The sequence below is a fragment of the Centroberyx affinis genome, unplaced genomic scaffold (genome assembly GCF_046629955.1).
Source record: "Centroberyx affinis isolate AG114_WGS23_722 - 3 ecotype Tasmania unplaced genomic scaffold, CSIRO-AGI_Caff_v1 ptg001058l_1, whole genome shotgun sequence".
Lineage (NCBI taxonomy): Eukaryota > Metazoa > Chordata > Actinopteri > Beryciformes > Berycidae > Centroberyx > Centroberyx affinis.
Genome location: NW_027279609.1, coordinates 583438 through 595553, shown reverse-complemented (window position 1 = coordinate 595553; position 12116 = coordinate 583438). Strand labels below are relative to the sequence as shown.

The 12116-nt window shown below is 40.6% G+C and overlaps 1 protein-coding gene across 2 annotated transcripts in view; it reads right to left on the bottom strand.

Annotated features, from left to right (window-relative positions):
• The window catches only part of pkp4 (plakophilin 4), a 64371-nt gene extending 61398 nt beyond the window's left edge, over positions 1-2973 (bottom strand). For both annotated transcript variants that reach the window (XM_071523065.1, XM_071523066.1), the window contains exon 1: positions 2837-2973. In XM_071523065.1, the coding sequence (XP_071379166.1) occupies positions 2837-2936 (100 nt within the window). In that variant the 5' untranslated portion in view covers positions 2937-2973. The remainder of the gene's footprint in view (positions 1-2836) is intronic.
• Positions 2974-12116: the final 9143 nt, after the last annotated feature.

Sequence of the window (12116 nt, the reverse complement as noted above, 5' to 3'; positions counted from 1 at the left end):
CAGAGCCTATGAGTGTGTGAGAGAGAGAGAGAGAGAAAGAGAGAGAGAGAGAGAGAGAGAGAGAGAGAGAGAGAGAGAGAGAGAGAGAGAGAGAGAGAGAGAGAGAGAGAGAGAGAGAGAGAGAGCGAGAGAGACAGAGAGAGACTGGTAAACCAACAGCCTCTAACATTGGGTAGGATTAGGTCTGAATTATGAGCCCGTAATTTGCATGCAGTGTTCTAACTAGATGTGAACAACCAAATATTTATCCAAACTTTGTATCTTTCCATTTCTTTTTTCATTTTGTGAAATGCTTACAGATATGCAGACCTACCTCCATTTTTATTGCCTGATTGAAAGTAGAATATGATTTACTAGTATGCTTTGGTTCCTGCCTCGTTCAATTCTGCTTCACTGTCAAAGTTTCTTATCGGTTAATTGTTATAAAACAATCAGAGCAGAGGAAAATCCATTTAAAACTTAAAATTAATTTGCTAGTATAATCACACAGTTAATCAACATAAACTGTCAAATCAATAGCATACAGTCTAGAGCTGCAACGATTAATCGATTAATCGATTAGTTATCAACTATTAAATTAATCGCCAACTATTTTGATAATCGATTAATCGATTTGAGTAATTTTTTAAGAAAAATAAGTCAAAATTCTCTGATTCCAGCTTCTTAATTGTGAATATTTTCTGGTTTCTTTACTCTATGACAGTAAACTGAATATCTTTGGGTTGTGGACAAAACAAGACATTTGAGGACATCATCTTGGGCTTTGGGAAACACTGATCGACATTTTTCACCATTTTCTGACATTTTATAGACCAAACAACTAATCGATTAATCGAGAAAATAATCGACAGATTAATCGACAATGAAAATAATCGTTAGTTGCAGCCCTAATACAGTCAAAATGATTAAGATATCGTTTTATGCATTTCATTGAATTATATTTTGTACACCATCTGTTAACTATTTTCCCTTAACAGGCTAAACATGATCAAGGCACTTCAGCTCCAGGTTCATGGTATAGAAGGTAGATTGATCATGTTCGTTGGCCTGCAAGTAGGCTACCACCAAAGCTCTTTTCTGAGCCAGGAAAACCCTGTGGTGAGAACCTACAACCGGCTAGACCTCAGTTATCTACAGCACCTAATTTTGGCTACCACATTAGTGACAGTTTATCATAATTATTATCTTGTTTAAACTTGTCAATTTTGAATTCCACATACGGAACCAAACTTGCATATCTTTCTGCTCTTCAACAGATATCCTGGACACATCGAATTACAAGCATACTTGGCCATCCTTGTAAAGTAAAATCACAAAATACTGTATGAGCTACATTTTACAGAACAAGCAAATAAATGTTTTATGTTGCGTCAAGTTTACATCCCACTAAAACTCTCTGCGTCCGACTTCCTCTTGATGTCTGAAACAAACATGAGGTTGTCAAAGTCCATAATTTAATTCCATCTAAGCCAACTGATCAATACCATGTTTATCTGGAAGAGGGACAGGCAACAATGAGCCATGGAGGGCCGTGAGTGAGTCTGCAGGTTTTCATCCAACCAAAGACCACGGCAGCTGATTTCACTGATTAGCACACCTTCAAGCAGAGAGGGAGGACCTGATCAGTGAAATTACCTGGGGCGCGTTCAATAGCCCCGACATGTAGCAAACAGGAAATTTAAAAAGAAAAAGGTAGTGCATTGAACGTCCTGCTGCAAAGCGTTTGTTACTGATTGTTATTGGCTGAGATGGCGATTCTGTGCATCCTCCTTGAAGAATTCTCCAAACCATTTTGCGCATCAGTGTGACAAACATTTGTATGTTGCCAATTAAAATGCAGAATCACCCCAAACGGGATCAAACGTACCTCAAAGGCAAAACGTTTCACACCATTGGAAGCAAAATGGTGCAAGGTTTGAACATGGCCCTGGTGTAGTCTTGGCCCTCCATGGTTGTCTAACCCTGACCTAGAATGACCTAGCAACATTACATGGTATATGAACTCTTTGTATGGAGAAGGATAGTCCCATTACTAAACTCTCTGCAGCTACAACAAAGTCCCCAAAGACCCACAATGTTTAATTACTTATTTTAAATAACGTATTGACTTTCCTGAATAAAACTTATATTTGTGGTCCGGTATGTTTTTTCAGACTTCACCAGGCCTGATCAATACCATATTTCAGCCCCAATAAACAAACCAAGAAAAAAGACTGAGAGGGACAATAACACTTTTGCGTCAACTCAAATGAAGCATTTGCAACAGCAGCATTTCTTAGACTCTGCCCGCAACAAATTCTGAAATCCCCTCCTACACAAACTATTACACAGACAAAACACATATGTTTAGGAACTGCTGACAAAAGCCATTGCTAACAAAAGTGCTTTGAGCTGGTTTTAAATTTTGTGTGAGGCATACACAAATGATCCAAAGCATATTGCAGGGAATATGCCTAGAAAACTGGAACATTGCCCAAACATTGAGCCAGTTATGCCTCATACAATATTCCCCTGACTCTCCAGATTCTATGACTTCCTAGTACACACCACACATGGAGAATTCTTTTGAGGAGGATGCCTTTTGAGTTGTGTGAATGCGTGTCCTGCGTGATGGATTTGCCAACAGCAAAACACAAAAGGTTATTATTAGATCCCTAGATGTTTGACTTTCTGCTGCTCTCGACAGCTGAAAATGCTTTGCTCATATTGACACACCCGACAGCGAAGGAATGTCTCCTATCCAGAGTTGAAACTGTCACACATGCACACACAATCGCTATATCAATCATTAACAATCTAAAGGAAATGATATAGCCCGCTTCGAAGAGGGACATACCTCTTGTTCTGCTGATACGTACAATGCTAGACGGGTGGACTGGAGATAGTAGTCCAGCAGTGTCTCCTCCACCGACTCCAATGTGAATGAAGGTGGGCATGCTGAGGAATCCCTAAGAAGTTGCACCCATGCCTACCCCATTCCTTGAATCATATCCGACAAAATGTTGCAACAACTCAGGGCCAATCTGAGCATGTGTGTGCGCAGGGCAGGGCTTGGCTCCGGGGAAAGGCAGGAAACACCGTCATACTACGGAACAGTCAATGCAACACACACACACACACACACACACACACACACACACACACACACAGAGACAAACACACGCACACTCATACATCTGTGCACACAAATGCTACACACCTTATGAATACTCACTCTGTTGCACTTTATCTTACCAGAGATGTTTACTCACCGAGGACAAGGAAAAGATGACTGCAGACCAAATAATCTAATTCATGTTTACACTCTGCAGCGGGGAAAAAACAGAAGACTAACATCCCATGACCACAAGTTCCTGCAGTGATCATTCACCCTCAACATCATTCAGTAGAACACTGCTTTAACTAATAGGGGGGAAGAGAGGCTCAATTGCAGTCCTATCAGCCGTTTCCAAAATTTCATGAGTAACATGTTGTGACAAAGTGGGATATAAATTATTCTGATTGGATGTAAATCCCTCCCACTGAATCAGAGCTAGCGCTAGGCAAACGTGCTTCATCCTGTCACATAGAGTTAGAAGCACACGTTAAACACCATAATGCCTTCCAGCATACAATTACAATACAAACACGACTACAGTAACAATGCTTCCTGAGAAGGAATTATAGGATAATGCTCCCATTATCTCCAGAGAAGTCAATACAACAAGCTCATTTCTGAAAGTAAAACTGACTAAATGCAACAGATGCGCACACCAGTCACAATTTAGCAATTTTCATGCACTCATGCTTATTGACATAGCTGAATAAATGTATGATTGAAAAAAAAAAGATTTTGTTCATGGCTTGGGGAAGTTAATTATTTCACCTGACACAGAATAAATTCGGTTTCATCAATGCTGTGCTCCCTTCTACCATGCACTGCATTTGTTGGCTCTAATTTCTCCCACTGCGGCTCATATCAGGTGGTTATCAAATTACAATATGAAGATTGTACGGCGCACAGGATTCTGCACAGAGGGGTTAGAAAGAAATACCAAGATCATCAGAATGAGAGAAATTGAGTACGATGTAAGAGGCAAATTAGCATACAAATGTCCCGCTATTGACAGTGTCCTGGCTCCCACAATGCAAGGTGTCTAAGGAGTGAATAACGGAGCACACTCAGCACCTCGTCTTAAGACTGATTACTGCAACAGATGAACCGTCCCCAGACAAATGATCAATCACATAGCTAAGAACGGTGTTAGCTTAGCTTAACTGACTGCCTCTTCGTAAAAAGGAAATTCTTGTAGGCTTGTTGAGATGAATTGGAAGACAAAGGGAAGATTGCTTCATCATTTATTGTCACACACACATACACCTCGCTCTGAGATATTCATGTACCCACACTTTATGAGTGAATGAGCAGAGGCCGACACTGTTTTTAGTGTGTGAGTAAGTATGTAACTATGTGCGAGAAAGAAAGATTATTAATATGATCTACTCTCCATTCCATCAATCTTGTTCGAGTCTAGTTGTGTTTCACCTCATTAACAGAAACACCTACGGCATGACTAAAATAGGTCTCTCTAAGTAAGCATCAAGTTAATTGTCCTTATGTGGTTATTTTTTTCCTTGTGAGACCCTAGAGTGCCCTTAAAAAGTAAAGTCACTGATAACAGAAGGATAATACTAATTGGAGTGAAAGACTCACTGGTAAACTGCGGTGAACATTGGGAGTGACATAATAGACAACAATGGTTTCCGTCATGGGAAGACAAAAAGCCTTTACTTATCTGTCAGACAGTGGTTCGTTTTTTTGTTTGTTTGTTTGGGAAAAGCGTGAAATGCATGTAAAAAAATAAAAAAATAAAAAAAGAATAGCACCACTTGCAAAAAGATGGTTCACATTAATGCTAGACCTTGAGTGTATTAGTTCCAAAATCAAATTCTATCATTATTTTTATGCCCTTGGACAATTCAGTCGATAGTGAACATTTATTACTGTCTCCCATATCCAAAGGGAGTTTTTCTCCTCCCCTAGATTGCTGTACACAGTTCAGTTAAGAATGAATTCAAAAAGGTGGAAAATGCATCTGTGACAGTGATCAAAACAGTGGGATAAAAATAGCTGTTCTGCTTCAGGATGTAAAGACAAACACTATATATTCACATAAAGACATTCTTTTAATTTTTCATAAGCTCCAGATCTATATTGGTATGGCATTACAAGTAAGTTTTGGCTTCTAGCTTTGGTAGAAAGCAATTCAGAGAGTTGAACGGACTGTTCTAGACCACAAGAATAAGATATTTGAATTCTTCAATCCAGTGATATTGACCTTTGAACCTATGTGAACCTGGAAAAGCTAAAACGTGAGGAAGGAAACTTTTTTTCCCCCGTGAAGTATTATGGAGACCAGCCTGAAGAGGGAGATGGATAAACAGAAGCCTGCCCATATCTTTCCTGATGGCTGATTTGCATTAACACTGCTTACTGAATACTCACTGCATCAGCGTGGACAGGCAGGGGTCAGGAAACGACGCACTGCTATCCATTCAAATTAGGGGGCTGCTTCTGATAACTGCATGAACACCCATTTAACAGATTGTGGTGTTCAGCATAAAGAAAACTCCTCCTGGAATGGAATATGTTCCAAGCCAGACCATCAATAGGGCCCAGTTACGGCACGGTAAACATGCACGGCTCTACCAGCTTTTTTAGCACTTTAAAGTCCCAGTCCCACCACTGCATTTATCACTTCTCCATACTTCCCCCTACCATTGGCCTGCAGTTTGGAAGGTGAACATTGAAAGTCCAGGGGATAAAACCGCATGTACAACTCTGTTCTCGTCTGACTGGTGGGGTCATTTCAGCAGGAGCACAGTTTTTGGCCTTTTCTGTGCCCCTCTTCATCATCAACTTCACACAGATATTTGTTTCTTTCTCCCAACATGTAGAATGAAGCTAAAATAAAAGACAAGAGTAGATTTATTGTGACAATCACTGCATTTCTAGACACTGATAATTTCTCTGCAGCGGGTGGCTGAATCTGACAAGTTTCTAAGATGGCAGGCTACTATAGATGAAATACCACTGCTGAGAAGGCAATGCCCGAAGATTTGAGAGTAAACAAGTGAGCTTTCATGGTTATTGTGTATGAAATCACCAAAGCAGAATGAGTTTATTCTCAGATCTCATTCATTGCTGTTATCTCTACTTTCCCTTCTCGGTCTTACACCAACAAAAGCTAACATGCTGCTGTCGAACTGAATCTTTGAAGTACCTGCCCCGCAGAGGAGTTGTTAAAATGAAAGCCATTGCTGACCGTAACCACTGGCTACAGAATAAACCTAAACATCTTTATAAAAGGCATGAGCTGCAAATGCATCAGCTGCTTTTATCCTATTCCATCTCGCTGTCCTTGAGTAAAGTAAAACCAAAACAATCAAATTGCCAAGGACTGGGTTATTTCTGTTGAAGAGGGAAATGATTCACCTTTACCATAGGACTGTTAACAAAATGAGTTATGAACTAAAGCATTTGCATTCATGTAGTGCAGAATTGAAAGGGAAACAAGAGTGCCTTCCAGCCGTTCAGATGAACCATGAGGTACCAGCAAAATAACTGAAACATTTAATATGAAATCCTGTGTGCCTTGACCAACAGGGCACCGACATGCATTGAGCCATGATGCAGAAAAACAGAGGGAAATTAATTCCTGTAGAAAATGTCAAAGCATCCAACCAACTGCGGCTGGCCTTTTAAACCAATGATTTAGTTGAGGTCAGCATAGATTGTATTTGATATCCAAAGTTTTATTGATTGATTAGCATAATTTAAGAGAAATCTTGTACAACAGGAAATTGGGATTTCTGGGACTTGGTCAGACTCACAAAAAGGTGAGTATTTCCTGCACTACAATGTCACTGGGAGCTGAGGAGAATGTGGAATTGTTGTTGGAGGGTACTATATGGATAATCTATCAAAGGGGGTTTAATTGAAAAAATAAATCACAGCCCACAGGTTAGTAAAATAAATTCCTCCTTAGTTGTACTCTGTAATGATTCATGGAGGGCATGTATGACTTTACAGCTCTGCAGCAGTATGTATGGTTTTATTTGAGGCATTGGCTACAATTTATATCCTTTGGGTGCTACAGACCACAAAGTGTAGGGTGCTATCACGTTCATCATACCACATCGAGATGCTTCCGCAATTCTTTTCTCATATCCAAGGTATGACATGGCAATATGAGATTTCTTATCCCTTTAGCCACTTGGGCAGAACTGAAACAGATGTGTCGGTTCCCTCTAACATCAAGCATGAGTAATATTTTTCGGAATACGTGAGTTTATTTCAGCTACATCAGGAACTCTTAAAAGATGTGTGAGCACCTGGGAGTGAATCTCCATCCAAATAGAGAGAGGGTCTGGCATTGTTCAGGGTTACTGGTGCATGCAAGAGAGACTGCACTTCTGCTGGCAGAAATACAGTTCTCCCTGAAACAGAGGGAGAAAATGAACCCTTTAACGGGTTGGATGGGCTTGATATTATATAGCTGTTAGCATAGCAGTCATAGTTGAGTCACACTCTTGCCAAATGTCAACTCCCCAGACATTACACGGAGAGGGAGAAAATTGCTGGTTATTCTGGGATGTTTCTCTGCCTTTTGGAGTAGGTCCACTAACTAAGCTTTGTGCTAGACAGGGAAAGAAACTTCAAGAGCAGTGTCTGATTCATTTAAGGTGTGTCAATCTGTCTACCACTGCCTTGAAGCTCCAGGTTTGTTAGCTTTGATGTTGTCGCTGTATAAAGTTACTTCAGCCGATATCTTTGCAGAGAAAGTTAGATATCAGTTTGGATATCACAGAGCCCACATCTGCCTCTCAACTCCACAACCAATGCAAACCTTACGATCTATAAAATGCCATTTCAAATGTCAAGTACTTGAACTGTATTTGTTCATTTCCAATGTCTACAACCCCCTTTTTCAAAGTTAATTTTACTTTGTTGCCGGTTTTTAAATGCCTTGACATTTAAGAAGTGAATCTTCTGCTCCTCTGCAGACTTTTATGGAAGCAGGTGAGGCAGAGAAATCCTGCAGGTCGTCTCAGGTTTCAGTTGTAGTCTGGGAACAGGCGTAACCCTCTGACATTAGCCTGCATGGTCGCTAGAATATAGCCTGACACTGGGGAGATGCCTTCACCTTCTGACTAAATCCAGCAGCGGCGCATACACGCACACCACTTTGAGATGACACCTGATCCCACAAGAAGGATATTTGAGCCTGACAAAGTCTAAACCAAGAAAACACAGCACGAGTTTGTGTTTGTGATTTTATGTGACAATATGTCTCTCATAGTGCTCTCATTCTGAAGGACAGCTTTGTGTATATGGACTGAGCCCTTTAAAAAAAAAAACACAGGAAAAATGTACACACATCACTCCAAAATACTCGGTCACTGTGGGGCATTATTTACAACAGTATGACATCAGGTTCAACAATTGTCTATTCATCATGAAGTGTCATTCCAGGTCATGTCACGTTGTCAAGCGGTAGAGGCTACAGCAGTATTTTCAGGAGGATTTATTTGTTATGTCATGCACTCCACAGGGATACAGTCCTGCACCGCTCCTTCTTTTACCATCAGTAACTAGAGCGCTTTTGCCTGGGGTGATAAGGTAACGAGGACTTTGAAATATTCAACGAGGCACTGTGCAACCCATTGAGGTAAAACTGCAGGCAGATAGGCCTAGATAGATAGATTACGTGAGTTATGAGCTATCAGGAAGGCTCCGATAGTAAGGCCACATCTGGAGCAGCTGACAGTGGAAAGGCCCTTTCCCATTCACTGCTGCTGTCCGCAAAGCAGACACCGAGGAGGGGCCGTCTTTCAGACTCAGCATGTCAGGACTATGGAGGCCTATTTTACTGGACAAAAATCTATTGTGCACCTAATCTCTAAAAACGCTGACATGCTTTGTGTTCTTTATTATCTTCAGCCGTCCAGGACCCAACCAAAGCATGAAATCTGGAGCTCTTTCAGGAATTTATCTACATATCCAGTTAGATCAGCAATGAACACCAGCCGCACATGCCAAGCCTTAACTAAGCCATTGCAGGGCTGAATGCACTGTACACATGCAGTATGGTTCTTTAATTAATTTGATTTTTCATATGATAGGAAAGGAAAGCATATTACATCTAATAGGACATTGGCCTATACACTGAGCAGACAAAATGCATTATATATGATAAAACAGTTTAGCTGGAAGTCTTACTGAATGTTGAGAAAAAATACTCTGTTCTACATTTGGTCTGCTCATATTTTTACCCCATAAAAGTGATATAGCCTAATAAAGATAGATATTACAAATTCACAGTGGAATTTCCCTACTCTACTACTTGTGGTTTGTCCTCAAGAGGCAGACCGACTCTCTTTAGGCCACACCATGCAAATGTGGGATGGAAAGAAGCTATGTTGGGTGGGATTTGATGGAAAAAGAAGGATATTCAAGCTCAAGGGTAAATAAAAGCTCCTCACTGGTTGATGCCTATATGAGCTATTATTATCATCAATGCAATGAGGCCACACCACGGTGGCTGAGAGTCCATCCAAGAATAAACAAAATCTCAGAGAAACAAATGACTAGGGCCTACTTAATACCTCTCACAGGTCTGGAGGAATCTGCATGATAATGCAAACTCCCACAAGTTCTACTGTAAAAGATTTATTTTGTGTAATGTAAATCAGGACAGTCACTAGTCACTTCATGATTGCCACTCATTAGTCGACACATTATGTCCGGGAAACATTAACAAATTTCATTCATGAAATATTATCTATTTAGAACTATCCAAAATTGTATTATTACTACACCTTATTTATTGATTGCTTTCATGTTATGAATAAAACATCGCAAAGATGATACACTATGGGCTTGGTAAGAGATGGAGTAAATAAAGCACAAATAGCTGACAGACACTCAGTAAAAGCTCTACATTGAAGAGCACTTGACTGATGGTGAACTGAGTGAATTGTGCACAAGGGATGCTGACCTTCCTTCCTACCATTTGAGCACTCTACTTAAATACACACATGCGGGCATACACACATGACAAATAAGCATTTTGTTTCTCGCCTTACAGGCTCTGAGGCAAACATTGGAAATACTCTGCCTTTGGAGAAAAAAAAAGCAAACCTGACATGTAACATAGGGTGCGGGCTTGAGCCTTGATGTCCAGACAGAATTAAGGAGGGGGGGATTACAAGGAGGAGGGGCGCTCCAAGAAGCGCTAAACTATTCAACTGTTGTCAGTTCCCATTAAATAGAATCCACCATGAACACGGGGCCAAACAATCACACTGACATACAAGGAGGCCTTTCGCAAACATGCAGTTTTGTTTTTTTTCTGCTGACTGTAACACAAGAAGGTTGCTCTTCACGCAAACAATACTTGCTTCGTCTACTTAATACCCACAAAACCAATACAGAATAGTTCAAGAGCAGTGCAAAACTCAATATCATTTAGTATCAACACAACCGAACATGAAGAACAACAAGGAGCATGACGGATGAAACTGACGATTGGTTGGCTGCATGCTTGATTTGCTAAAACCTCTCTTCTTGTGACACACATAGTGCCACTACTTCGAGTTTGAGCAAAATCTACCAAAAAATAGAACAGAGGGACATTTCGGGTCTTGAGACCAGTATCCCGTTATTTTAATTCTGCACAGTGAACTCCTTCAATAGATGTCAGCTGTGTGGGAGTGTGTGTCTTGTGTAGTAATGTGAATCACGAGGAGAATAACCTTAGAGATTCCTAGTGTGTGTGCGTGTGTAAGAGAGAGAGAGAGCAAGAGAGAGAGTTCACATCATGATCTCATTTGTTATATGCACTTCCACTGCTGATTGGCTGAAATCAAATTAGCCTGCATCATGGTCACATCACTGAGGTAGGCAGATAACCTTTCCACACCTGCAGTGCTACAGGGGAGAAATGGAGCACGCTTTCTTTTCCCTACAGTTTTTTAATGGTGATGCAAGTATAAAATCTGAACTTTGGTGAATATCAAATCATACCAAAATTATTGACTGCCTTTTCAATCTTTGCATGTTCCCTGCTTTGGTGACTTGACTTTAAGACTTAAACATGACACAGAAGGATTAAGGATACAAGATAGATTTCCCATTACCCTGGCAATGACGTTTTTTCCCACAAGGATTAAAAAGTGACACTGTATACAGACAAGTGGTAATAATGGATTGATAGAAACATGAGATGAATACTCTAAAAAGGGTGCTATGGGTTGTATGTGAGACCGGTATACATTTCAAATTAGACCTACATTGGCAAACCTAAGTGGGACAAGGCGATGGACATATGCCTACATCCTGAGTTTGTGATTTAAAATTTGTGAAATTAATTTTATAACAAGGCTAAAAGAATACACACCAGCTAAGAATGCAAAATTGGCGTTATAGGTCATGCCATTTCATGCCTAGGCTACTTCTTGTGTAGCCTAGGCAGATCAGATCAACACCCTGCAGGGAGCAGGAGCTAGTCTATCTTGTGTGAAAGGTGGGCTCTTCTTGCCCATTGCACAACACGGGAGCTGTAAAGGTCCACGTTAAAGAAACGCCCCTACTTAAAATGCCATTTAATCACATTAAACATGGCGTAGTTTGAATGTGTTAAGTGAACGTGAGAATAAAGGTAAGCTTATCTTGTGGGAGCAGAGTCTGGCTCTCCGCCCCTCGGCGACCTCGCATTCCAGAGATTCCCACACTCTAAGCTCACCTGCCTTTTCCTTCGCCACTTAACGTTATGTGCTTTCAAGGGCGATATCATGAAAAAGTAAGCTTCCCTGGCACGAGAAAACTAACACTTGGCTACAGGAGTGGATAGAAACAATGTAGGCTAGCCCGTAAGTTTTCGTTGTAACGGTTAAAGGCGCTCCGAGCACGACACTGAAGACAGCATGTGAAGGTCCCTCAAAGGTGTGCGTTGTTGGCGATGAATCGGTCACAAGAAAAAGATTAATGTAGTATTAGATTCTCTCTCGTTGTGTACGTTAGTAACCTAACGAATGCTGACTTCTACCAAAGGCATACATTACCAAAACAAAAA